The 26819-nt window shown below is 48.1% G+C and overlaps 1 protein-coding gene across 2 annotated transcripts in view; it reads left to right on the top strand.

Moving 5' to 3' along the window:
* Nucleotides 1-26819, top strand: part of HECTD4 (HECT domain E3 ubiquitin protein ligase 4) — a gene marked incomplete at both ends in the record, with an annotated part of 174075 nt that overhangs the window by 122958 nt on the left and 24298 nt on the right. For both annotated transcript variants that reach the window (XM_080717667.1, XM_080717666.1), the window contains 18 exons: nucleotides 1233-1336; nucleotides 1944-2105; nucleotides 2220-2368; nucleotides 3251-3330; nucleotides 4070-4233; nucleotides 5246-5483; nucleotides 6991-7127; nucleotides 7542-7668; nucleotides 10983-11120; nucleotides 11915-12051; nucleotides 14515-14675; nucleotides 15953-16134; nucleotides 17146-17351; nucleotides 17681-17811; nucleotides 18278-18483; nucleotides 21184-21363; nucleotides 21678-22984; nucleotides 24441-24648. In XM_080717667.1, the coding sequence (XP_080573793.1) occupies nucleotides 1233-1336; nucleotides 1944-2105; nucleotides 2220-2368; nucleotides 3251-3330; nucleotides 4070-4233; nucleotides 5246-5483; nucleotides 6991-7127; nucleotides 7542-7668; nucleotides 10983-11120; nucleotides 11915-12051; nucleotides 14515-14675; nucleotides 15953-16134; nucleotides 17146-17351; nucleotides 17681-17811; nucleotides 18278-18483; nucleotides 21184-21363; nucleotides 21678-22984; nucleotides 24441-24648 (4017 nt within the window). The remainder of the gene's footprint in view (nucleotides 1-1232; nucleotides 1337-1943; nucleotides 2106-2219; nucleotides 2369-3250; nucleotides 3331-4069; nucleotides 4234-5245; nucleotides 5484-6990; nucleotides 7128-7541; nucleotides 7669-10982; nucleotides 11121-11914; nucleotides 12052-14514; nucleotides 14676-15952; nucleotides 16135-17145; nucleotides 17352-17680; nucleotides 17812-18277; nucleotides 18484-21183; nucleotides 21364-21677; nucleotides 22985-24440; nucleotides 24649-26819) is intronic.

Raw genomic sequence — 26819 nt, 5'->3', positions numbered from 1 at the left:
ACACACACATACACACACGTGCATACACACATATCTTGCAAAGTTGCTGAGGTTGGCCTTGAACCTGTGATCCTCTTGTGTTAGCCCCTCGAGTATTAGGATTACAAGCATGTACCATCACATTCTGCTTCAATATTAATTTTTTTTTTTTTTTTTTTTTTTTTTTTTTTTTTTTTTGCGGGTCTGGGGATGGAACCCAGGGGCATTCAACCTCCAAGCTATGTCCCCTGCCCTTTTTTTTAATTCTTTATTTTGAAACAGGGTCTCACTAAGTTGTGGAGGGCCTCACTAATTAACTGAGGCTGTCGGCAAACTGTGATCCTCTAGTCTCAGCCTCCCTAATGCTGGGATTACAAGCGTGCGCCACCATGCCTGGCTCAATATTAATTTTTTTTAAAATCAATTTAGATGCTAATATAATAGCTGTATTATGAGATAAGAAAAACAGGTGTCATTAATTTTTTGCCCTGTGCCAGGAGTCTTAGCTAAAGACCCTTCCTAGGTTACTTCATCTTATCTTTGTAAAACCCTATGAGATAAGGTACTTTTATTATCCTCATTTTTTTGTGTGTGTGGTCCTGGGGATTGAACCCAGGCACATTCTACCTCCGAGCTACACTCCAGCCTGATTTTTTATTTTGAAACAGGGTCTCACTAAGTAGCTGAAGCTGGCTGCAAACCATGATCCTCCTGTCTTAGCCCCCAAGTACTAGGATTACAAGTGTGCATCACCATGCCCAGCTATTAGCCTGGTTTTTTTTTTTGGGGGGGGTGTTTGTGTGTGTGTGTGTGTGTGTGTGTTACTGGGGTACCTGGAAGCCTCTTCTACCTCCGGGCTACACTCCCAGACGTATTTTATACTTTTTTATTTGGAAACAGGGTTTCTTAAGCCAGCACAGCTGGCTTTAAAATTAAAATCCTCCTGTCTCCCCCTCCCAAGCGTGGGGATTACAAGCATGCACCACCATGGCTATTATCCTGTTTTAATTGAGTACTTAGTAATGTAATGGTGCCAGGTTCTGAATCCAGGCAGTCTTAACGCCAGAGCTACACGTTTACCACATTACTCTGCTGCTGAGCTACGTGTAGGAGACAAAGGTATCATAGTATTTGCTCTTTTATAAGAATTTAAGTGATCTCTGGAAGTGAATTTTGCTTTGCAATACTTCAAAGGAGTATGCCCCTGACGGGCAGTAGAAGTTGTTCTCACAGTTGCTCGTGTCCCTCTGCAGGAGAGCGGCTTGCGGTTGTGGAGGTGCAGTGTGAACGGCTGAGGATGCTCTACCGGGACTGCGCTCGGCCTCCACCGCCACCCCTGCAGGCTGACCGGAGACAGGTGAGCCCTCTGCGGTACTCACACCTCCTGCCCACTGCAGCTCAGCTGTTAACGAATGCAGAGCTGCGCGTGGGAGACGTTCACAACAAACTTGTGCAAAGCCCTTCGGAGGGACACACGCTGCGGTAGAAAGCTGTCATCTGCGTGACGTAGCACAGCAAGCTGGCCTCTGACCACCGAAAAATTATAGCCGGGAGCAGAATTACTAATTTATAAACTGTCTCTGTGCCAACAATAACAGGAAAATAAAATCCTTACAAGTTTTGAGTTCTTTAGTCTACTTTATGATAGCTTAAGAAAGGTCTTCCACAACTTTTTTTCCCCAAGCTACACCCCCAACCCTATTTTTTATTCTTTATTTTGAAACAAGGTCTCAATAAGTTGCAGAGGGCTTCACTCAGTAGCTGAGGCTGTCAGAGAACCTCTATCCTCCTGTCTCAGCCTCCTAAGTCCTGGGATTACCAGCCTGCGCACCATACCTGGTTCAACTTGGTGAGATTCTGTTTCAAAACAAAGAATAGAAATTTGGGCTGCGGTTGTAGCTCAGAGGTAGCATGCCATGGTCTCCGTGTGCACTTTTACTGAGTGCAGTGTTCCCTCTCTGTAGCCCAAGGAGATTACCTGGAGCCCCTCTCGAGTGTTTCCTCCTGTGCGAGCCTGCATGTTCTCATCCCACCTGACCTCAGTCACATTCCTGGCCGACCCCAGCGCCGGGGGAGGCCTGCCAAGGGGCACTTTCATCTACGCCACCTCACCTCTGCCAGTTCAGGTGAGTGTCCTCAGCACACTGTCTTCTGTTGTTTCCTTCCACCCTGAAAGAAAAAGCCGGTGGTAGAGCTGTCCTGAGCCGTCTGACTGTCGCCCTCTGCTGGTGTCTCTTCAGGCCCCTTCTTTTTACTGGGAAATTGAAATTGTTTCCTATGGAGATACTGATGACGACACTGGACCAATAGTTTCCTTTGGCTTTGCTACAGAAGCAGAAAAACGAGATGGGGCTTGGACCAATCCTGTGGGCACTTGCCTCTTCCACAAGTAAGTAGCTGCTGCTCCTTTGACTTTTTAAAAAGCGAGTCTGTATTCCAGAGCCTAGTGCCTTTCTACCAGGTGTGTAGAGGTATTTAGGAGGCCAAAATCAAGTCTGTCTTCAGTTAAGCTTGAGGAAAAGAACTTGTTATTTTCCTTGATGTGGTATTTACAGCATATGTTTGCGTGATTTCTTAGTTGTCCTACAGTAAGAAACCTGCTTATCTTTGTATTCCCAAATGTATTTGAGCCTACATCCCTATAGTCATTTGTTTGTTTATATATTTACTTATTTGTACGAGGTATTGGACCCAGGCTCATTTTACCTCTGAGCTACACCCCTAGCCCATTTTATATTTTGTTTTTGAAACAGGGTCTCACTAGGTTGCTGAGTCTTTCCTCAAACCTGCAATGCCCCTGTCTCAGCCTCCCAGTTCCTGGGATTGCAGGCATGTACCAGGCTAGGCGGGCACGCCTGTAATCCTAGTACCTGAGAAACTGAGACGGGAAGATCGGTTCATGACCAGTCCTTGCTACTTGGTCAGACTCTCAGTAACCTAGTGAGACCCTATTTCAAAAGCAAAATATAAAAATGGCTGGGTATTGTAGCTCAAGGGTAGAATGCCTGTGAGTTCAGTCTAGTAACACATACACACTACACCAGTTTGGGAGATACTAGTGTGAGTATTTTAATACTAAAGTAATACGACAGTCATCACTACACCCCAAAATGTGGTAAAGACTAGTTGGAAATACAGTCAGGTGTTGGGAAGGAGAATCGCTTTCAAGATCTCTCTCGGCTCTCGTGCTGCTGAGGCCTCCCTCGTGCCCCGCTCGCCTGCTGTGGTGCGAGCTGAGCCTCAGCCTTCACCTCCTTTGTCCTCCCCCTAGCAACGGCCGAGCTGTGCACTACAATGGCTCCAGCCTGCTGCAGTGGAAGAGCGTCCGCTTAGATGTGACTCTTTCTCCGGGTGAGTGCAGTGAGAGTGGCTTCATCCTGGGCGTTTCTCTTGGTCTCCGCTGGGGTCTACATGGTTTAAAGTTAAATAAATTCAGCAATTGGAAACCAAATACTTGTCATTGCCGCCCCCTGTTCTATACCCAACTTCTCGCTTCATAAGGCATTTACAGCCGGCGTTGTCATCCCAGAACCTGGGAGGCTGAGACAGGAGAAGGGAAGGTTCATGGCAGCCTCCGCTCCTTTGGCCCTCTGCACATTAATGGACCCTATTTCAAAATAAAGAATAAAAAATAGAGCTGGGTGTAGTGGCACACATTTGTCATCCCAGTACTTGGAAGGCTGAGACAGGAGCATCAGAGGTTCATAGCCAGTCTCAGCTACTCAGGCCCTCTGCAACTTAGTAAGACCCTGTTTCAAAAATAAAGAATAAAAAATAGGGCTCAGAGGTAGAATGCCCCTGAATTCAATCCCCAGTTCCGTAAAATAATAAATAAGGCCATTACCCAGCTTCTCTCACTTTGGGGGCAGCCTGCATTATCCCTTGAATGTGTATTTCCCACTTTTCCTAAACAAATTCCTGTCTGCATCTCTGAAAATAAATAGATGAGCCATTACCCTTAGAACCTCCTTTTGGTAACCCAGGAGGCACGCTTGCTTTTGTTATGCCGTCCTGCCGGTTGCAAATGCGAAGTTTACGTGATGGTGAGTTAGAGGGGACATGTGCGGTCCCTGACTGTTCTTGGCTGCAGGTGATGTGGCAGGCATCGGCTGGGAGAGGACCGAGGGCACTCCTCCTCCGCCAGGGCAGCCCGCCAAGGGCCGGGTGTACTTCACTTACTGCGGGCAGCGCCTCTCACCTTGCCTCGAAGATGTCTCCGGTGGGATGTGGCCTGTGGTCCACATTCAGAAAAAGGTAAGTCACCTTGTCATCAAGGAGAGTAGGTTCTTCTTAGCAGTCGTGTCACATGTTTGTGATCGCAGGCTTGGACAGGAGGATTACTGGTTCAAGGCCAGTTTCAGCAACTTAGACTCTGTTTCAACATAAAATAAATAATAAAAGAGGATTGCCAGGCATGGTTGCGCACACTTGTAATCCCCGTGCTTGGGAGGCGGAGACAGGAGGATTGCTCAGGTTCGAAGCCAGCCGCACTGGCTTAAGAGACCCTGTTTCCAAATAAAAAAAAGTACAAAAATAGGTAGCCCGGAGGTAGAAGGGCTTCCAGGAACCCAGTACCACCAAAAAAAAAAAAAAAAAGAGGCTCAGGGTGTAGCTCGGAGGTAGAATGGCCCTGGATTTAATCCTCAGTACCAAAAGTAAATAAATAAAAAGCTGGGCATGGTGTCATATGTTTGTAATCGCAGTACTGGGAGGCTGAGACAGGAGGATTGCAGGTTTGAGGACAACCTCAGCAAGTAGTGACACTCTCATCAACCTAGTGAGACCCTGTTTCAAAATAAAAATTAAATAAGTCTGGGGGATGTAGCTTGGAGGTAGAATGCCTTTGGGAGGAGGAAGAAGAAGAGGGAGAGGAGAAAAAGGAGCTGGGGATAGAGCTGGGTGGTAGAGTGCTCCTGAGTTTAATCCCCAGTAACTAACACACACACACACACACACACACACACACACACACACGCACGCACATGTGGACACACATGCACACAGGCTTTTTGAGCCAGATCTGGAATGTTACTGATCTTCGCTAGGCAAAGTTGGCAGAGAAAACAGCAGAGCAGTGGTGTCAGAAAGGAGCAGTACTGGGCACCGGCGGCCCTGCCTGCAAGTTTTCAGGGAGGGGGAGGCTCTAGGCAGCGGCATGTGAGTCGCTTCTGATTCACCACTTAGGGAAGTGCACCTTGGATTGCTAAAAACTCCAAGTAAATCAGAATCCTTTTCGGATCTTTTGTTTGATCTTGTCTCTTTCCAGAACACCAAAACTAGAGCCAACTTTGGCTCCCGCCCTTTCGCCTATGCTGAAGGACAGGCCCATCGCAATGCCGCCGACCTGTGCACTGACCTGGCGGAGGAGATCAGCGCTAACTTCGAGGCCCTGCCCTTTGCCATGGCATCTGACAGCGACAATGACGCCGGCACCAGTATCGCGTCTGACCCTGGCACCCACGGGCCACCGTGCCGGATCGCCGCTGTGGCCACCGCTCAGCAACGTAAGCCACCTCCTCCTAGGGCCCCGCTGCTGCCGGGGATGCAGGTGCTTGCATTCCACAGAGCACTCGCCTGGGCATCCCCATCAGTCAGAGCTGCGGGCTCAAGTGCCATCCATCCATCGCTCATGTGGTGAGGGGAGATAGGCCAAGGGAGATGCAGGTGGCATGGCAGACAGGGAAGCAGGTTCCCACAGCCAGGGAGCCTGTCACCTTTAGTCCAGCAGAACAATATGTCAGCTGAAGACCCCAGAAGTATATATGAAATCTCTTTCTTTTTTCTTTTTTTTTTTTTTTTTTTTTTGTGGGTCTGGGGATGGAACCCAGGGGCATTGGACCTCTGAGCTACAGCCCCTGCCCTATTTTCTATTCTTTATTTTGAAACTGGGTCTCACTGAGTTGCAGAAGGCCTCAGTAGCTGAGGCTGTCTGCGAACCGCGATCCTCCAGTCTCAGCCTCCCAAATGCTGGGATTACAAGCGTGCGCCACCACGCCTGGCTAAATATCTTCATTTTAAATGTTACTCGTTTTCAATGGCTGTTTCAAAACTGTAGTCATCAAAGAATAATAAAGTGTCGGTTGTAGAATTTGGGTGGTAGTTATATAGGTGTGCACTAAACATTTTTTTGATTATTTGAAAATGTTTATAATAAAATTGAGTACAGTCAGGTTACAGTACCTGTAACCCTAGTACTTGGGAGGCTGAGACAGGAAGATCACAGATTTGAGAACAGTCTCAGCAACAGTCTCCTCAACTTAGCAAGACTCTGTGTCAAATAAAAATATAAAATAAGTCTGAGAGTATATCTCAGAAATAGAATGCCCCTGAACTCAATCCCTAGCATAAATACACACACACACACACACACACACACACACACACACACACACACACACACGTGTGTGTGTGTATGAACTGATTTCACCAAACTAAAGCTGACTAGGGCTGTATTTGGTCTCTGAGATACGAGTCCGCAGACTGGGTAAAGAGTCTGTTTGGTTCTTTCTCATGTTTTTCTCTGGATTGAATCAATCAGACCCATAAAAACTATCTCAGGATTCAGAGTAATCATAGATGCTTCTTTCTTTCTTTCTTTCTTTCTTTCTTTCTTTCTTTCTTTCTTTCTTTGGTACTTGGGGTGGAATCCAGGGGCATTCTACCTCCAAGCTACACCTCCAGCCCTATTCTTTATTTGGAAACAAGGTCTCACTGAGTTCCAAAGGGCCCCACTAAGTAGCTGAGGCTGTCCGCGAACTGTGATCCTCCTGTCTCAGCCTCCCAAATGCTAGGATTACAAGCATGCGCCACCGCACCCAGCTGCTTACTTGTTTCTTGAGTCTGTACTTTAAGTTTCTTAGCTTACTAAGTCTTTTCATAATGTAGATTCAGGGAATCTAGTTTATCCCGGGTGAGAAGTTAGTGGTTTTTCCAGCCCGCTCTTGTTTGAAATGTGTGAAATAAACACTCTCCTCTGCTCACACGCTCCACTGTGGTCATGCTTGCTTACAGAGTACGATAGTGACACCTCCTGTCACTATAAAGTCGAGCTCAGCTACGAGAATTTCATCACCTCTGGCCCAGACCCCCACCCACCCCCCATTGCAGATGACGAGAGCGACGACGACGATGACGACGACATCCCACAGGTGAGGGCTGGGCCTCGGTGGCATCTGCCTAGCACCCTGGTAACAAGGGCAACCCAGGAGTGCTCGGCTGTTGCTCTGCCCTCAGCTGGGCCACGGCATTTGAAGTCACCCTGGCACGCGCACCTTTCTCTGCTGCCTAGCCATGTCCGCAGGGTTCCTGCCCAGTAGTGGTCCAGGTGTGGGAGAAATAGTTCCACAGTGATTCCATAGTGCATGGAAGTGCTTGCTCCTGTGGCTTCCCAGGGAAGGCAGAGCTGGCTCCAGTCGAGCTGTCCCTCCCTGGTGTCCAAGGTATGCGCTAAGCCCAGGGCTCTGCTCCTGTGTCCTCCATTGGCACGCAGCAGGTGGGGACCAGGGGCAAGAGCTGCCTGCACGAGCACTCTCCTCTGCTCACACGCTCCCTCTTCCTTCCAGGAGGACCACTATGCCCTGCTGGTGAAAGCTTGGGAGACCAAGGTGTTTCCTACCATCCGAAGACGTTTCCGGAATGAAGCAGAGCGGAAATCGGGCCTGGACCAGATCAAGGGAGCTTTACAACTAGGTCTGGTATTTTTTATTCTCCCAAGGAGCTTGCTGCATGGCTTGAAGAGCTGGGTAGATGTAAACCAGGAGAGGCACTCCTGGAATGTCATGCCTCACTTGACAGCATCTTCTCCCCAAACTGTCAGGGAGCTCTGGGTCTTTTGCTTCCATTGCTAGGCTTTTATTTGCTCATCGATTTAACTCAGTGTGTTCTGTTGATGGGCTTCTAAATGCAGCTGGAATGGTTGCCCTGGGATGCTGTATGGCCTGATGGCAAACAGTTACATCTGCAGTCACAGATGTGCCGTTTATCAGCTACGGGAGCTCAGGCGTTCCTCGTTTATACAGTGAATCGACAATGGCAACCGCTCATCTGGATGTGTGAAATAAACACATTGATGCAGGCAGATAAGGCTCCTAAGAGCAATGGCTGGCACGTAGTACGCGTTAGTGAGTACAGTTCTGAATGTCACAATGATAATGATGGTGGTGAAATTCAACCGAGAAGTGCCAAAGTGGAGGGTAGGGAGTTGGTTTGTAGTGCCCAAAGGACCACCTCTGTGAGTGCAGCACCTGACCCCAGGGACAGTGAGTGAAGCATCATGGGCTCTGCAAGGCTGGCTTAGCAGCCCCCTCTTCTGACTCCTGCTTATTAGGCTGGAGTAAATTTGTTCCCTTCTGTCTATTACTCCAAAAGGAATAGTGGAGGAATAGTTACAAAAGTTATTAGCCGCAGGGCGTGGTGGCGCATGCTTGTAGTCCCCATGCTTGGGAGGCTGAGACAGGAGGATCAGGCAGGTTCAAAGCCAGCCTCAGCTACTTAGTGAGGCTCTCAGCAACTTAGTGAGACCCTGTTTCCAAATAAAGTATAAAATAGGTCTGGGAGTATAACCCAGAGGTAGAAAGTCCCAGGATTCTACCCCCAGTACCCCCAAAAACGTTATTAGCCAATAATTGTTTTTCTTTTTGTACTACTTGAGGTGGAACCCAGGGCACTCTACCACTGAGTAGCATCCCCAGCCCATTTTATGTTTTATTTTGAAACAGAGTCTTGCTAAGTTACAGAGACTGGCCTTGAACTTGCAATCTTCCTGTCTCAGTCTCTCAAGTATTGGAATTACAGGTATATGTCACCACACCTGGCCCATAATCTCTTAATATTGGGCCTCAGTTTCTTGGGTATTCTGTGTGTGTGTGTGTGTGTGTGTGTGTGTGTGTGTGTGTGTGTGTGTGTGTTGCTAGAGATTTTACCTCTGAGCTACACCCCTGGCCCTGTTTTTTTAGTTTTATTTTGAAACTGGGTCTCAGTAGGTTGATGACAGTCTCACTATTTGCTGAGACTACCCTTGAGCCTGTGATCCTCCTACATCAGGCTCCCAGGTACTGGGATTACAGGCGTGTACCGCCATACCCCGCTTTGTGTATTTTTTTTTATACTTTTTTCTATAAGCATCCTTCTGTAATTGCAGCTCCCTTTTAAGGCTGAAACCAGATCTCACTAAGTTGCAGAGGGCCTAAGTAGTAGAGGCTGTCGAGGAACTGTGATCCCCTGGTCTCAGCCTCTCAAATGCTGGCATTACAAGCATGTACCACCACACCTGGCCTGTTTTTATTTTTTATTTATTTATTTATATATATATTTTTTGATGGTACTGGGGGTGGAACCCAGAGGCTTTCTACCTCCAGGCTATACACCCAGACCTATTTTTTATACTTTTTTTGAGAGCCTCACTAAGTAGCTGAGGCTGGCTTCGGACCTGTGCAATCATCCTGTCTCAGCCTCCCAAGCGCGGGGATTACAAGCGTGCGCCACCACACCCGGCCCTGTTTTTATTTTTAAAACTGAGTCTCACTGACTTATGAAGGGCCTCACTAAGTGGCTGAGGCTGTCTGTGAACCGCGACCCTCCAGTCTCCACCTTCTGAATGCGGGGTTACAAGTGTGCGCCGCCACGCTTGGACTAATTGTCTCTCTTTTTTCTTTTTGTTTTTTGTTTTTTGGTGGTACTGGGGTTCCTGGAAACCCTTCTACCTCCAGGCTACACTCCCAGACCTATTTTATACTTTTATTTGGAAACAGGGTCTCTTAAGCCAGTGAGGCTGGCTTCGAACCTGCGCAATCCTCCTGTCTCTGCCTCCCAAACTCGGGAATTACAAGAGTGCGCCACCACGCCCGGCTTAATTGTCTTTTTTTTTTTTTTTTTTTTTTTGGTGGTACTGGGGGTGGAACCCAGAGGCTTTCTACCTCCGGGCTGTACTCCCAGACCTTTTTTATATTTTATTTGGTATTAGGGTCTCACTAAGTAGCCGAGAGCCTCACTAAGTAGCTGAGGCTGGCTTTGAACCTGTGCGATCCTTCTGTCTCAGCCTCTTAATCACCTAATTGTCTCTTTTAAATGAGCAACATGAGCCGGGCGTGGTGGCGCACGCTTGTCATCCCCGCGCTTGGGAGGCTGAGACAGGAGGATCGCACGGGTTCGAAGCCAGCCCCAGCTACTTAGTGAGACTGTCAGCAACTTAGTGAGACCCTGTTTCTAAATAAAATATAAAATAGGTCTCAGAGTATAGCCAGAGGTAGCAAACCCCTGGGTTCCATCCCTAGTACCTCACACAAAAATAATTAATTAATAAGCAACATGTGTGACAATCAAACACAGTACAAAAAAATCTCTAAAGCCATCAATAAACGTTACCCTTGCTTTCTTCTTCCTCTGCATTTGTCCAATAGCTCGTTCTTGTGAGTTAACTAAAATGAAACGCCTGCATAGTAATGTCCCATCATTTTACCATCCTCTGTTGATGAACTCTTTGGTTATTTTCATGTTCTTGTTATCATTTGCCAACTGTACTGCGATGAATGATCTTAATAACTTTGTACACTATGTTTATAATCCTGTGAGGGAGGCCTGAGAGGTTTCTATAAGTAACGCATATTTTGTATCTTATTTTATTTATTGGTGTGTGGTACTGGGGATTGAACCCAGGGGCATTCGATCTCAGCTACATCCCCAGCCCTATTTTTACTTTTTCGTTTGAAACAAGGTCTCACTAAGTTGCAGAGGGCCTCACTAAGTTGCTGAAGCTGGCTGTGAACCTGAGAGCCTCCTATCTCAGCCTCCAAAGTACCAGGATTCCAAGCGTGCACCACCAACCCTGGCTCAGTATTTTACACTTGGAAGAAACTGCATCATTACCTTCCCCAAAAGATTCTGTCCTTCCATAACCAGTGTTTCAAAGGTTCTCTGTCATTTCATTCTGGATAGAAGTCAGTGTGGTGACTGATCTCAAAACTGTGTGTCCTGTAGAGCGTTGACTCAGCATGTTCTATTTTCAGGCATGGTGGATATCGCCCGACAGACGGTTGAATTTCTCTACGAGGAAAATGGCGGCATCCCAAGAGACCTTTACCTCCCCACCATCGAGGACATTAAAGACGAGGCAAACAAGTTCACAATTGACAAAGTTCGAAAAGGTTTTGCTTTTCTCCTTACTTCGCCTATAAGATGAGTGGTGGAATTTCCCTAGGCACGAGGCAAGCAGCGGCCGCTCTCCAGGGCACCCCCTGTCCTCTGGAGCTCCTGGCTCTCCCAGGCCCTGCCATGTGAAGCCCTCAGCAACCTGGATCCCAGGAGCTGTCTGGCCTCTGGTGGCCTCACCCCGTTGCCAGAGCTCACTGGCTGGACCGCTGCGGCAGAACCGAGGGTACAGGAAGGAAGCAGGCCTGAGCCTAGGGTAGTCTGGCTTCTTCTTCCAGGTTCATCTGTGTTGTAGCATATATCAATACTTCATTTCTGTTTATGACCAAATAATATTTCATTCTCTATCTGCCCTATTGATGGACATTTGAGTTGGTTCCAAATTTTGGGCTATTATGAATGATACTGCTGTGAACAAGGGTGTACGAGTTTTTCTGTGGACATGTGCCTTCATTTCTCTTGGGTATAAATGTAGTAGTGGAATTGCTGGGTCATATGGTAACTAACTTTTTGAAGAACTGCCAAGAGCCGGGTATGGTGGCACACGCTTGTAATCCCAGCATTTGGGAGGCTGGGACAGGAGGATAGTGTTTGCAGACAGCTTCAGCTACTACTTAGGCCCTTTGCAACTCAATGAGACCCTGTTTCAAAATTAAGAATAAAAAATAGGGCTGGACGTGTAGATGGAGGTAGAATGCCTCTGGGTTCCATCCCCAGTACCACAAAAGTAATACAAAGTCCCAAGGTGATAAGACACTTTTTCCTTAAGAATCTTCTTCTACATCCTCAGGTCTCACAGTTGTCACCCGCTCTCCAGACAGCAATAATGTAGCCAGCAGCACTGTTGGCACTGCTCTGCCAAAATTTGCCATCCGAGGGATGCTGAAAACCTTTGGGCTTCATGGAGTCGTCTTGGATGTTGACTCAGTAAGTGACTGGCCATTCAGATTATTACACCATGTACATGTACTGACGCTTTCACGGCCAGACTCCAAGTACCTTCAAAGTGATTATGGCCTGGGAGAGTAGGTCAGAAGTAGAACGCATGCTTAGCATGTTCGAGGTCCTGTGTTTTATCCTCAGTCCTACACACACACAAACACATACAAATACACAGAATACTCAGTATGATTTCTGTTCAAATTAGAGGGGCCAGGCATGATGGTGCATGCCTGTAATCCCAGTTCTTGAGAGGCTGACACAGAAGGAGCGTAGGTTCAAGACTAGGCTCAGCAATTTAGTGAGGCCCTCCACAATTTAGTGAGACCCTATTTTAAAATAAAAAATAAAATAGGGTTGGGGGTGTAGCTCAGAGATAGAATGCCCCTTGGTTCAATCCCTAGAACCACAAAAAAAGTTTTTTGAGAGGGATTTTTTTTTTTTTTTTTTTTTTTTTTTTTGGTGGTACTGGGGGTGGAACCCATAGGCTTTCTACCTCTGGGTTATACTCCCAGACCTTTTTTTTTACATTTTATTTGGAAACAGGGTCTCACTAAGTTGCTGAAAGCCTAAGTAACTGAGGCTGGCTTTGAACCCGTGCGATCCTCCTATCTGAGCCTCCCAAGCGCGGGGATTACAAGCATGCACCACCACGCCCGGCTTGAGAGAGATTATTAACTGATAATTTACCATTTTAAACTTTCACAATGAAAACTTTATTAGTAATCCTGCTAATTTCCCACTGCCTTCTGATACAAACTTCTAATATTGATTATCAGAAGATACATTACTAACATTTTTCATCATTAGATATGTGTGAAAGTAAAATTTAGAAATATAGAAATTTTATTAATGTAATCATTCTGTTATTTCTCAAGTAATTTGATTCAGTTTTAATAATCCCTGATATTTGAATCCAGAATGTATACACATGAACTTAATATTTATTTTCCTAATGATAAAATAAGTCTATCAGAAAGATTCCCTACTTTTTGTGTGTGTGTGTGTGGTACGGGAATGGAACGTAGGAGCTTATCTACCTCTGGAGTATACTCCTAGACCTATTTTATATTTTATTTGGAAACAGGGTCTCACTAAGCTGCTGAGAGCCTCACTAAATAGCTGAGGCTGGCTTCGAACCTGTGTGATCCTCCTGTCTCAGCCTTCCAAGTCTTAGGATTACAAACATGCACTGCCACACCTGGCATTTGTTTGTTTTTTTTTGTTTTGTTTTTTGTTTTTTCAGGTCTGGGGATGGAACCCAGGGGCATTTGACCTCCAAGCGACACCCCCTGCCCTATTTTTTATTCTTTATTTTGAAACAGGATCTCACTAAGTTGCGGAGGGCCTCACTAAGTACTTGAGGCTATCCGCGAACTGCAGTCCTCCAGTCTCAGCCTCCCGAATGCTGGGATTACAAGCGTGCGCCACCACACCCTGCCTATTTTTTATTTTAAAGCAGGGTATTACCAAGTTTCAGAGAGCCTCAGTAAGTAGCCGAGGCTGGCCATGAACCTGCGATCCTCCTCTCTTAGCCTACCAAGTTACTGGGATTACAAGCATGTGCCACCACACTTAGCCGTTTTATGATTCTTAATGTTCATTTTATGATTCTTAATGTTTATCATTTTGTTCTCATCTTAGAAAAATATTTAGTGGGGACAGAAGGATGGGAGGTTCGGGGATAGCCTCAGCTACTTAGGCCTTCTACAATTTAGTGAGACCTTGTTTCAAAAAATAAAGAGAGCTGGGCATGGTGGTACATGCTTGTAATCCCAGTACTTGAGAGGATCAGGGTTTGTGACCAGCCTCAGCTACTTAGGCCCTCTGCAACTTAGTGAGACCCTGTTTCAAAATAAAGAATAAAAAAAATTGAGCTGGGTGTGTAGCTTGGAGGTAGAGTGCCCCTGGGTTCAATCCCCAGTACCACAGATAAATACATACGTACATAATACGTACATACAAACAAAATAAGGAATAAAAAGTAGGGCTCGGGGTTTAGCTCGGAGGTACAATATCCCTGAGTTCTCTTCCCAGTACTGCAAAAATATAGAAAAGAAAGAACCATATTTAGCCAGTTTATATGGTATGAATTTGGCTTGTAATACATACTTCAAAATGCATTGTGGGAGCCAGGTGCCATGGCACACCTGCAAGCCCAGCTATTCTGGGGGATGAGGGAGCAGAATCTTAAGCTCTAGGTCAGCCTGAGCAATTTAGCAGCTCTTACCTAATATGTGTGAGGCCATGGGTTCAGTTCCCATCACCAAGGAAAAAAAAACAAGTGTTATGAATTCTCTGTGAATTTATTATTAATTTTTCCATGAAGTAGCAAGAGGCAAATAATAAACAGCAAAACCAGAAGCTTAGACTGTGTGTGTATGTGAATAAACTTGGAAAACAAAGCCAATGCCCAGACAAACAAGCACACATTTCCTTCTCCTGTTGTAGGTGAATGAACTGGTACAGGTGGAAACGTACCTCCGGAGTGAAGGGGTGCTGGTGCGATACTGGTATCCTATTGATATGTTGGAAAGGCCCCCAGCAGGCTACCGAAGAACTGCCACCAATGGGCTGGTCACACTGGACAACACCAACCTTCAAATTCACAGGTAAAATGGAGCTCTTCTTTGTGATGGGCCACAGAAATCCACTAACTGTGTTTTTCTGTGTGTAATCTCAGGGCATGGGAGGCTGAGACAGAAGGATCACAGATTCTCAGCTTGCCTCAGCTCCTTAGTGAGGTCCTCTGTAACTTAGTGAGATCCTGTTTCAAAATAAAATAGAATAGGGCTGGGAATGTAGCTCAGAGGTAGAATGGTCCTGGATTTAATCCCCAGTAGCACAGAAAAGGTATAAAAAAGAGACAGTGAACCAGGTTTGGTGGTGCACACTTGTATTCCCAGGATGTGGGAGGCTGAGACAGGAGGGTCACAGATTTGAGGCCAGTCTTATTTAGTGAGGTCCTCTGCAACTTAGTAAGACCTTGTTTCAAAATAAAGAATGAAAAAAAAAAAAAAAAAGCCAAGCATGGTAGCACATGCTTGTAATCCCAGCATTCAGGAGGCTGAGACCGGAGGATCGTGGTTCGCAGATAGCCTCAGCTACTTAGGCCATTTGCAACTTACTGAGACCCAGTTTCAAAATAAAAAATAGGGCAGGAGGTGTAGCTCGGAGGTCAAATGCCCCTGGGTTCCATCCCCAAACCCACAAAAAAGAAAAAGAAAATATAGGGCTGCAAGTGTAGCTCAGAGGTAGATTGCCCTAGGTTCAATCCCCTGTACTGCAAAAAAAAAAAAAAAAAAAGACAGTGAATAAATAGCAAATGGGAGAAATGTGTAAGCAGACAGCCCATTCCTTCCTCTTACACTCACCACGTGTCCCTTGAGTGCTGTCTCTGTACCAGCACTGTGCAGGGAACTAGAAGGGACTTTGGGCATGTGCCTTTTCAAAAAAGTCTTACTTCCCTTTATTAGCACCTTATTTCTTTTTATTGCTGGATAATATTCTATTGTATGGACATACCAAGTTAATGGACATTTGGGTTGTTTCCAGTATTGGGTTTTTTTAATAATACTTTTATTGGTGCATTATAGTCTCACTTCTCACTATTGGGTTCTTAATAGTAATCCTGTGAACATACATGCACAGGTTTTTGTGCGGACATATATTTTCACTTGTGTTTTCCACAATACTTTTGTGCTCAGAAAATCAAACTTAACTAACATGGTTTTTGTTTAAAATACATGTGACACTCACTTGATACACAGAACATGGAGCCAGAAAAGAAGCCTGGGCTGTGGTTCTTCCCCCGAAACGCTGTGGCCCAGTCCAGATGCGGGCACCGAGTTCCATGCTCAGCACCTCTCTCTTGCCTCTTCCCTTGCAGAGAGCTGCTGCGGTGCGAAGCTGCGCTGGCCAGGCTGTACTGCCGCATGGCACTGCTCAACATCTTCGCGCCCAAATTCCCCCACTTGTTTACCCGCCTCTTCCACATCCCGGCCATCCGGGACATTACCCTGGAGCACCTGCAGCTGCTGTCCAATCAGCTTCTGGCTCCTCCTCTCCCAGGTAAGACTTGGCTCTGCTGCTGTCACCCAGAAACCAGTACCAGAGAAGAGCCCCGAGCCCGAGCCAGGCCCATGCAGGAGGGTGCCTGGTGCACTCAGTCTCCACAGCATCCCATGATACCAATGGGATCAACATAGCAAAGACCTGCTATTGCCAGTGCTTTCTTCCACTTTGAAAGATGCACATGGCTGGGCGTGGTAGTGGAGCACGCTTGTAATCCCAATGCTTTAAAGGCTGAGACAGGAGAATCGCAGGGTTGAAGCGAGCCTTAGCAACTCAGTGAGGCTCTCAGCAATCTAGAAAGACTCTGTTTCAAAATAAAACATAAACGGGGCGTGGTGGCGCACGCTTGTAATCCCCACGCTTGGGAGGCAGAGACAGGAGGATCGCACAGGTTCAAAGCCAGCCACGCGCGCTGGCTTAGGAGACCCTGTTTCCAAATAAAAATGTAAAAATAGCCCTGGGAGTGTAGCCCGGAGGTAGAAGGGCTTCCAGGAACCCTAGTACCAAAAATAAATAAATAAATAAATCATAAAAAGGTCTGGGGATATAATTTGAAGCCCCTGAGTTCAATGCCTAGTACCCAAAAAAAACCCAAAATACAAAAGTTTAAAGGCCACCCACCAATCTCCTGACTTTCACCCCTCCTTGGAACTATCTGATTGGGGATATCTGTTATCCAAGACACTATATCCCTAGTAACTATCCAGGGCAACTCATGTAGACAGGTCTGCCTTCCTTCCTGCCTCCCTACCTTCCTTTCTTTGACACTCTGGATTGAATCTGGGGACATTCTATCTCCAAGCTATACCCCGGCCCTTTTTATTTTGGAACAGGGCCTCTCCAAGTTGTTGGGCTGGCCTTGAACCTGCAATCTTCCCATCTCAGCCTCCCAAGTCCCAGGATTACAGGCATGTGCGGCCACGCTCGGCTTCCTTCAGTGTTTATTACTCAGTCACAGCCGCCGCGACTTTGGTTCTTGTAATCTTCCGTTTTCTTTCCTGCCCCCAGATGGCACCATCAGCTCCAGCTCCATCCTCCTGGCGCAGTCCCTGCAGCATTGCATCCACTCCCAGAACTGCTCCGCCACCGACCTCTTTTACCAGGGCAGCTCGCAGACGGTGAGAGAGTGGCTCAGTGTGGCCATCACCCGCACCCTGCACCAGGGCGAGGAGAGCCTCCTGGAGCTGACGAAACACATCTGCTCCTTCCTGCAGGTACAGGTCTAAGGCGAACGGCCCCTCTGCCGCTGCCACTTTCCGTCAGATGCCCGGCTGCTGCTGAAGTCGCTTCCCTTGCTCTCCCGGCCACTCTCCCCTTTGATTGTCTTTGTGTAGAACCTCTTCTGCTTTGTCTCCTCTGCATTTTTTTTTTTTTTTTTTTTTTTTTTTTTTTTTTTTTTTTGGTCTCACCTTATTCTCTTCCTCCTGGAGGGCTTTTTCCTTTTGAATCGATTACAACATATGCTTTTGCTTCCCTGATGAGAAGACGAAGCGGGCTCCCTGGTGTTTAGCCTGTGGCCTTCTTATTTAATGTCTCTTTGCAGACGGCACCAGAGCAGTTCCCTTCTGAAGAGTTCCCAATATCCGAGTCCAAAGTCAACATGGATGTTAATTTCCCTGGAGCCGCCTTTGTTGTTGTTTCTTGCAAAGAAAGTCAGTCCGGATTCCGCAAAGAGTAAGTTGCCCTCTCTCAAGAAGATGGTGGTGGACGAGAAGTGCATAGATTCTGGTGATGATGGCAGAGAGAAAGGCCTCAAGTCGTCTTCGTCCTTGAATGCGTACTCTCTCTAAGGATGGTTTGCAGCTCCCCCGCACTTCTCTGTATGGGATTAGCCTTTTCAAAGATTGACCCTCTAATAGGTGATGCAAAGCCTTGTAATCTCAGGACTTGGGAGGCTGAGAAAGGAGGATCACAGGTTTGAGGACAGCCTCAGCAAGTAGTGAGACTCTCATCAACCCAGCGGGACCCAGTTACAAAATAAAAATAAAAGAGGGCTGGGGGTGTCGCTGGAGGCAGAATGCCCCTGGGTTCAATGCCCAGTACAAAAAAAAAAATACAAAGTGATGCAGACGACTGGCAGCCAGTTCCATCAGCTCCCTCGGCAGGCGTGGCTGACGTCTGTCCTAACCCTTTCCTTCAGCTCTTCTCTGTACAAGGCACCGTGGGCCCGCGTGCTCGTGTATGGGCTCGGCCACAAAGTGAAGCGAACCGGCCAGCTGAATCTCATCGAGGCTGCCTGTTACCCCCGGGACGCGTCCCCGGCCAACACCGGGCTTGCGCCCCCGCCCACGGCTGACCAGTACCCCTCTGTGGTGCTCTCCACAGACAGGGTTCACATCAAGCTCGGTGAGTCTCCGGGCCTTAGGAAGATGCAGGGGACTTGTGGTTGCTGTGCCCCGGGTGCTGGGGAAAGAACGGGACTGCTGGGCAGTGGATCTGAGGGCTGTCAGTCTAAAGGCCTGGCGGGAGCTTTCCCTCCTGCCCAGCATGCTCTGGGGCCAGTCTGCATGGTGATCTGAACAAGCAGTGTCACCCCACAGCAGGCTCAGGCCGTGCTAATCCCAGTTGCTGTGTCTCGACTTCTCATTAAACTCCACTTCGGCCGGGCGCGGTGGGCACGCTTGTCATCCCTGCGCTGGGGAGGCGGAGACAGGAGGATCGCGCAGGTTCCAAGCCAGCCGCGCTGGCTTAAGAGACAGTTTCCAAACAAAAAGTATAAAACAGGTCTAGGAGTGTAGCCCAGAGATAAAGGGTTTCCAGGAACCCCAGTACCACCAAAAAAAAAAAAAAAATCTCCACTTCTCCAGTGTCATGGGCTCCTGGGCAGTAGTTGCATGGAGCGCCTGCTCCCTATCTGGGCAGGGACCTGCTTGTTCTGGCCTTTCCAGCGTCCTTGGTGAAGCCTCCATGGTTGTGGGCTTTGTTTGTTTTACAGTACTGGGGATTGAACTCAGGGTATTTTACCTCCAAGCTACACCCCCAGCCCTATTTTTTATTTTTTATTTTTTTGTGAGTGTTTGTGATACTGGGGATGGAACCCCCGGGCATTCTACCTCTGAAATACACCCCCAGCCCTATTTTTTATTTATTTATTTATTTATTTATTTATTTATTTATTTATTTATTTATTGTGTGTGTGCGTTTGTGTTTGTGGGTCTGGGGATGGAACCCAGAGACATTTGAGATCCAAGCTACACCCACTGCCCTATTTTGTATTTTTACTTTGAAACAGGGTCTCACTAAGTTTCACTCAGTAGCTGAGGCCGGTATGAACCTGCGATCCTCTGGTCTCGCCTCCCCAGTACTGTGATTATCAGAGTGCGCTACCACCCCCGGCCGGGTTATGGACTTTGATAAGGGCACCACATCACTGACCCTGAAGCTGTCGCTGCCTGTTTGGTTATCATAGACTGAGGCCTTGAGGAAGGAGAAAAACTTTAGTTCTGGGCTTCCATTGCTGTTCCTCAGCATGATTGAAAGAAAAGACATTTTTTGTCAGAGAAAATGATAAACTATATTTGAACTTTCAGGCAGAAAAAATGGGCCTTGGCTTCTCCTAACTCCGCTCCTTCAGGCATTGCATCTTTAAGGACTGGGATGACAGGACAGTTCTCATTCTTTTTCTTTCTTTCCCTTTTTCTTTTTTTTCTTTTGGCAATGAGGATTGAACCTAGGGGCATTCTACCTCTGAGCTACATTCCTGGCCCTATTTTTTTTTTTTTTTTTTTTTTTTTTTTTGCGGGTCTGGGGATGGAACCCAGGGGCATTCAACTTCCGAGCTACACCCCCTGCCCTATTTTTTATTCTTTATTTTGAAACCAGGTTTCACTGAGTTGCAGAGGGCCTCACTAAGTAGCTGAGGCTGTCCGCGAACTGTGATCCTCCGGTCTCAGCCTCCCAAATGCTGGGATTACAAGCATGCGCCACCACGCCCGGCTGGCCCTATTTTTTTTTGTTGTTTGTTTGTTTTGTTTTGAAATGGTCTTGCTAAGTTGCAGAGGGTCTTACTAAGTTGCTGAGGCTGGCCTCAAACCTGCAACCTCCTGGCTCAGCCTCTCAAATACTGGGATCGCATCACGTACCACCACACCCAAAGAGACATTTCTTAAGTGATTTGGCCATTTACTTATTTATTTATTTCCTTCTTTCTTCCTTCTTTTTTTCTTTTGTGGTACTAGGGATTAAACCCAGGGGCATCTACCTCTGAGATATACCCACAGCCCTATTTTTTATTCTTGATTTTGAAACAAGGTCTTACTAAGTTGCAGAGGGCCTCACTAAGTACCTGAGGCTGGCTGTGAACCTGTGATCCTCCTGTCTCAGCCTCCCAAGTACTGGGATTACAAGCGTGCATCACCATGCCTGGGTAATTTCTTTTCTCTTTTTTTTTTTTTTTTCTTTGCAGTACTGGGGATGGAACCTAGGGGCATTCTACCTCCAAGCTACACCCCCCAGCCCTATTTTTTATTCTTTATTTTGCAACAAGGCCTCACTGAGTAGCTGAGGTCGTCCGCAAACTGCGACCCTTCTATCTCAGCCTCCCAAATGCTGGGATTACAAGCATGCACCACCATGCCTGGCTTTAATTTGACCATTTTTAAACAACTTTAGGATCACTTCTTAATATTATTTTTCTTTCTTCCTTTTTTTTTTTTTTCTTTTGGTACTGGGAATTGAATTCAGGGCCTAGCACATGCTAGGCAAATACTTTTTTATTTTGAGGCAGGCCCTTTTTATTTTAAGGCAGGGTCTCTCTAAGTTGTCCATGCTGACGTTGAACTCGCGATCCTCCTGCCTCAGCCTCCCGAGTGGCTGGGCTGTCGGCTTGCACCACTCAGGTGGTTATCCACCTTTGTTCCCACCCCCTCTGTCATTTCCACACCTGCAAGTAGCCCTGGCCCCACCTGCACCCGACTGCGAAGCGTCAGGGACTTGTGAGGGCTGGGCTGGCACTGGTGCTCAGTGCGCACTTGGCAGCTCCTTTTCTCGGGAGTATCTGTCTCAGGTGCCACGAGCCACACATTTTCCTTCTGGGCCGTCTTTTAGGAGTGTCTCCGCCCCCTGGAGCTGTGCTGGTGTTACATTCTCTGCCCCTGGAGTTCCCTCTGGCCATGGCCTTCGCAGAGCAACTGCTGTCCTGGAAGTCCGAGGACGGCGAGGGCAAGTCGGAAGATGAGCCGGACACCATTCCCACATCGGTGCTCCTGCAAGTAGTGGAGCTGTTAGGTGAGGCGGGCCTTCCCTCAGGAGCGGGGGTGGGGAGTGCCAGGTGACGAGGGGGCCAAAAGGAGGCCTGGGGTGGCAGGGAACCAGATGTCGTCGGCTAGTCTCGGCCCGCGGGCTGCCATGTGCGACTTTGCCAGCTCTGCGCCCTGGCTCTCCTGCGGGGAGCTGCACAACCTTGGGCCAGTGCTGCGGTGCAGAGTATCACAGTAGCTGCTCACAGGGTTGCCATGCATCTGTTAAAATGCTTAGAATCGTGCCTGGCGTGAAATTGCTGCCTCAAAGGTGACTGCTATTGCTGTTTCCTGTCTGCTCAGGAAACTTCCTGTGGACCACGGACATGGCCGCCTGCATCAAAGAGCTGGTCTTCCATCTCCTGGCGGAGCTCCTGCGCACCGTGCACGCACTGGAGCAGAGGAAGCACCCCGCTGGCCCGTCGTCCTCCATCGCCCTCCAGCTCAACCCCTGTCTGGCCATGCTGATGGCCTTGCAGTCGGAGCTGCACAAGCTCTACGATGAGGAGACCCAGAGTTGGGTCTCGGGCAGCAGCTGTGGGAGCTCCGGGGCGGGCGCGGCCGGCGAGCAGGGCAGGTTCTCCACCTACTTCCACGCGCTCATGGAAGGGTGCCTGGCCGTCGCAGAAGTGACCCTGCCCACCAACATGAGCATCACCGCCAGTGGGGTGACCTCAAGTGCGGCCCCAAACCTTAGCGACTCGTCCTCCTCCTCCTCGTCCTCCCCAGGACAGACACCACAGAGCCCCAGCCTCCTGTCCAAGAGGAAAAAAGTCAAGATGAAGCGGGAAAAGGCCTCCTCCTCCGGGAAGCGCCAGTCCTCCCGCACGGTGGAGTCCGACTCCGCCGTGCTCAGCATCGGGGGCAGCAAGCCCGAGGACATGCTGTGGTTCCACCGAGCCCTCACCCTGCTCATCATCCTGCGGCACCTCGCCAGAAAGGACCCGCAGGGCCTGGGTGTGACAAGCGACGCCATTGCAGATGCCTGCCAGGCCCTGGTGGGCCCCACGGCCCACAGCCGCCTGCTGGTGATCTCTGGCATCCCCACCCACCTAGACGAGGGTGTCGTCAGAGGTGCTATCCGTAAGGCCTGCAACGCCCACGGTGGGGTCTTTAAAGATGAGATCTACATTCCACTGCAGGAAGAAGACCCCAAGAAACCCAGAGACAAGGCCGAGGGTGGCGACGGGAAGGGTGAGCCTGAGAAAGCCCTGGGCTTCCCCAGCGCAGACAGCTTGGAGGGGAGCACGTCCAGCAGCCTGGCCCCTGCCATGAGCATCAGCGCCTCCGCCTCCACCAGCCAGGCCTCCATCTGCAGCTCCCAGGGTGTCTCACAGACTGTCAGTGACCTCTCGGTGGACCCACTGCCCTTGGGCCTCGAGCTGCCCATCCCCCCCGGCCTGCTGGAGCCCCATGTGGTGTCCAGCCAGGAGAGCCTGGATATTTCCCTGTGCAGCACCGGCAGCCTAGGCAGCCTAGGCAGCCTGGGGGAGCCCCTGGACAACGCAGAGACTGCCTCGGTTTCGGACGTGGGCTCCATGTACACAGTCACGTCCCTGGACAACCAGCCCCTCGCAGCACGCCCCATCAAAGGCTTTGCAGTCGTGGAGGTACGGCTCCCCAGTCTTGGCAGCCACTCAGATCACAACCAGTTTCAGTCTCTCAGACCTCTTTAAACCTGCCTGTTTCCAAGGATAAGCTAATCGGTACCGTTGGAGCACGTGGGGCTCCCTGGGCCGCTCTTGGAAGCAGCATCAGGATTCTCCTTGAGACCACATCTCCAAGAGTGACGTCCAGAGGGAAATACAGTTCACTGCTGATTGTGGGGTCAGGAGGTGGGGCTCAAGAGATGACCTTTTATGATAGGTGGGCCTTTTCAGGTGCCCTCTAACTCAGGGCCTGGGAGTGCTTTCTGGGGCTCCTTGGGGTGTCTTAGCACCACCATTAGCAGGAGGGATCTGCACACAGCAGTGTGAGAAAAGTCACAGTCTGGTTCAGGGCGTTCTGGGTTCAGATGATGGGCACGCGGCCAAGTCACTGCAAGACTCCACATTTCTTTGTTTTTTTGTTTTTGTTTTTGGCAGTACTAGGGATGAAACCTAGGGGCATTCTACCTCCCAGCTACAACCCCAGCCCTATTTTTTATTCTTTATTTTGAAACAGGGTCTCACTGAGTTGCAAAGGGCTTCACTAAATAGCTGAGGCTGTCCGCAAGCCGTGAGCCTCCTGCCTCAGCCTCCCAAATGCTGAAATTACAAGTGTGCACCACCACACTTATAATCTGGAAGGTAAGATTGTACTTTTTTTTTTTTTTTTTTTTGCGTGTCTGGGGATGGAACCCAGGAGCATTTGACCTCCGAGCTATACCCCGTGCCCTATTTTTTTTAATCTTTAATTTGAAACTGGGTCTCACTAAGTTGCGGAGAGCCTCACTAAGAAGCTGAAGCTGTCCGCAAACCGCGATCCTCCGGTCTCAGCCTCCCGAATGCTGGGATTACAAGCGTGCGCCACCACGCCCGGCAAGACTGTACATTTCTTGTGCCACCTTTTGTGTCTGGAAATGTTGTGTCAGGTGACTTTCTGCACCTTTGCTTGGCAGTGGTTAGGCTCAAAAGTAAAACCCAGGGCCTGGGGGTGTAGCTCAGTAATCGTGTGCTTAACATGTACAAGACCTTGGATTCAATCTCCAGCACACAAAAATAGCCAAAACCCTTCTCCCCTTGATTGGATGCACAAAGCACCAGGTAGAGAACTCCCACTGGGCCTGGGATCTCGTCTCTCAGCCATTCTGCCTCCTTCCTGGGGAGTTCCTCAGCTCCGTGTGGACAGGAACTCTCTGAGCAGCAGAGTAAAAGCCACAGGTTTGGCAAGGTTTTCACAGTAGATGCCCAGTTGGTAGTCCTCCTTGTTGGTGCACAGGAGAGTTTCCCAGGAAGGCTGGCTAGCCCAAGATTGGCAGCTAAAGATGAGGACAGAGTCCCAAGGAAAGGTGTGGAGAGAAATAGGCCATTCATAGAGTGACTGGCCACTCTACCCAAATATTGACCATTTTCTTTGTTCACATAGATAAGATCCCGAGCAAAAATCGAGAAAATCCGAGCCAGCTTATTTAACAACAATGATTTGATTGGTTTGTCAAGTTTGGATGCTGAAGACGAGCTCATGGAAATGTCAACGGAAGAGATTCTGACCGTATCCGTGGTGAATCAGAGTTTGTTTGATACTCAAGGGAGTCCAGGGTTAGAAGATTATTTCAATGATAAGTCAATTAAAGGTGGGTTATGGATTTTTTTAATTAATAGACCCCTTTGGGGAGCAGATTGAGGTTTTAGAAAAAAATGAGTAAAACATCCCCCTTGTCTTATATTCAAGAAGGAATTCAACTACCCTGACAACTGCAGATTTTGAAAATGAGCTTGATATTGACTCAGTGTGGGGACCGGAGGCTCCCAGCCTGTGGATGGTGGTCCGCTGTGTGCATTTTCATTTGCTGTAGTGGGCGCTCTCCACTCCCGTCCAGCCGTGGGCCAGCCTGCCTGCGTGTTCCAGCTGGAGAACCCTGAAGGAAGGCGCCCCAGCCTGCTCCAGGCTGCAGCGTGGGCTTGCCTTCAGCTCACTCTTCTCCATCTGTCTAGCCAGGCTTCTCTTGTTCAAGTGCAAGTCTGTTTTTTTTTTTTTTTTTTCTTTTCTCCTGTGTAGCTAGAATGTACCGAGAATGTTACTTACTAGTAATTGGCCATGTGCTTGAGGACAGCTCTTGTCTCACACTGTAAAACTCTTCTTGGGGAATAAATAATTCTAGCCCCCCCGCACTGTGCCCCCAACAAAGTCCCATGTCTCACCCCTGTGTCATTCTGGAAGCCCTTTTGTGGAGGGGCCTATGGGGCTGCCCCACATCGTTTTGTTTTGTTTTGTTTTTTTTAATATAAATACCAGGGATGCCGGGCATGGTGGCACACACTTGTAATCCCAGCATTCAGGAGGCTGAGACCAGAGGATCGTGGTTCACAGACAGCCTCAGCTACTTAGTGAGGCCCTCTGCAAATTAGTGAGACCCTGTTTCAAGAAAATAAAGAATAAAAAAATAGGGCAGGGGGTGTAACTTGGAGGTAGAATGTCCCTGTGTTCCATCCCCAGACCCGCAAATAAATAAATAAATAAATAAATAAATAAATAAATAAATATAAATACCAGGAGTCCATCCAGGACCCAAGGCTTTTTTTTCCTTCTCCCTGTGGTACTAGAGATGAAACTGTGGGGCGTTCTACCTCTGAGTTCTACCTCTGAGTTACACCTCCAGCCCTATTTTATTTTTATTTTGAAATAGGGTCTCACTCGGTTAATGAGAGTCTAATTACTTGCTGAGGCTATCCTCAAACCTCTGCTCTCCTGTCTCAGCCTCTCGAATGCTGAGATTACAAGGAGTGCCACCAAGTCTGGCCCATCTTCCTCTTTTATTATTATTATTTTTTTTTGGTGGTACTGGGGTTCCTGGAAGCCCTTCTACCTCTGGTATACACTCCCACGGGCTACACTCCCAGACCTATTTTTTAACATTTTTATGTGGAAACAGAGTCTCTTAAACCAGCGAGGCTGGCTCCGAACCAGCACAATCCTCCTGTCTCCGCCTCCCAAGCGCGGGGATTACAAGCGTGCGCCACCACGCTCGGCAATCTTCCTCTTTTAGATCTTTAATACTTTTTGAAATGTTAAAATAGAGTTTTTTATGTTTTCCAAGAACAAAAATAGAGCCAGATGTGGTGGTGCATGCTTGTAATCACAGTACTTGAGAGACTGAGATAGGATGATAGCAGGTTCATGGCCAGCCTCAGCTACTTAGTGAGGCCCTCCACAACTTAAGAAGACCTTATTTCGAAATAAAGAATAAAAATAGAGCTGGGAGTATAGATTGAGGGTTGAAGGTAGAATTCCCTTGGGTTCCATCCCCAGTGTCACACAAAAACAAAACATATATTGAATAGAGGCTTTGTTGTTTCAAATTATTGTTCCCAGTCAAGAAATGTGGAAATAAGCCGGGCGTGGTGGCTCATGCTTGTAATCCCAGTACTTGGGAGGCTGAGGCCTCCCAAGACAGGGGGATGGCAGGTTCAAGGACAGCCTCAGCTACACCCCTACCTATTTTTTATTTTGTATTTTGAAACAGAGAGCCTCAGTATTTGGGAGGGTGAGACAGGATGATTGAGTGTTGAGGCCAGTCTTAGCAATGTAGCAAGGCCCTCAGCAACTTAGTGAAACCCTATTTCAAAATAAAAAATAAGCTAGACATGGTGGCACACACTTGTAATCCCAGTACTTGGGAGACTGAAACAGGAGGATCGCAGGTTCAAAGTTAGCCTCAGCAACTTAATGAGGCTCTCAGCAACTTAGTGAGACCCTGTTTCAAAATAAAAATAAAATAAGGCTAGGGGTATAGCTCAGAGGTAG

Source organism: Muscardinus avellanarius (assembly GCF_963383645.1).
Source record: "Muscardinus avellanarius genome assembly, chromosome: 21".
Lineage (NCBI taxonomy): Eukaryota > Metazoa > Chordata > Mammalia > Rodentia > Gliridae > Muscardinus > Muscardinus avellanarius.
The sequence above is the reverse complement of the archived record's forward strand: the minus strand, read 5'-3'. Positions and strand labels throughout refer to the sequence as shown.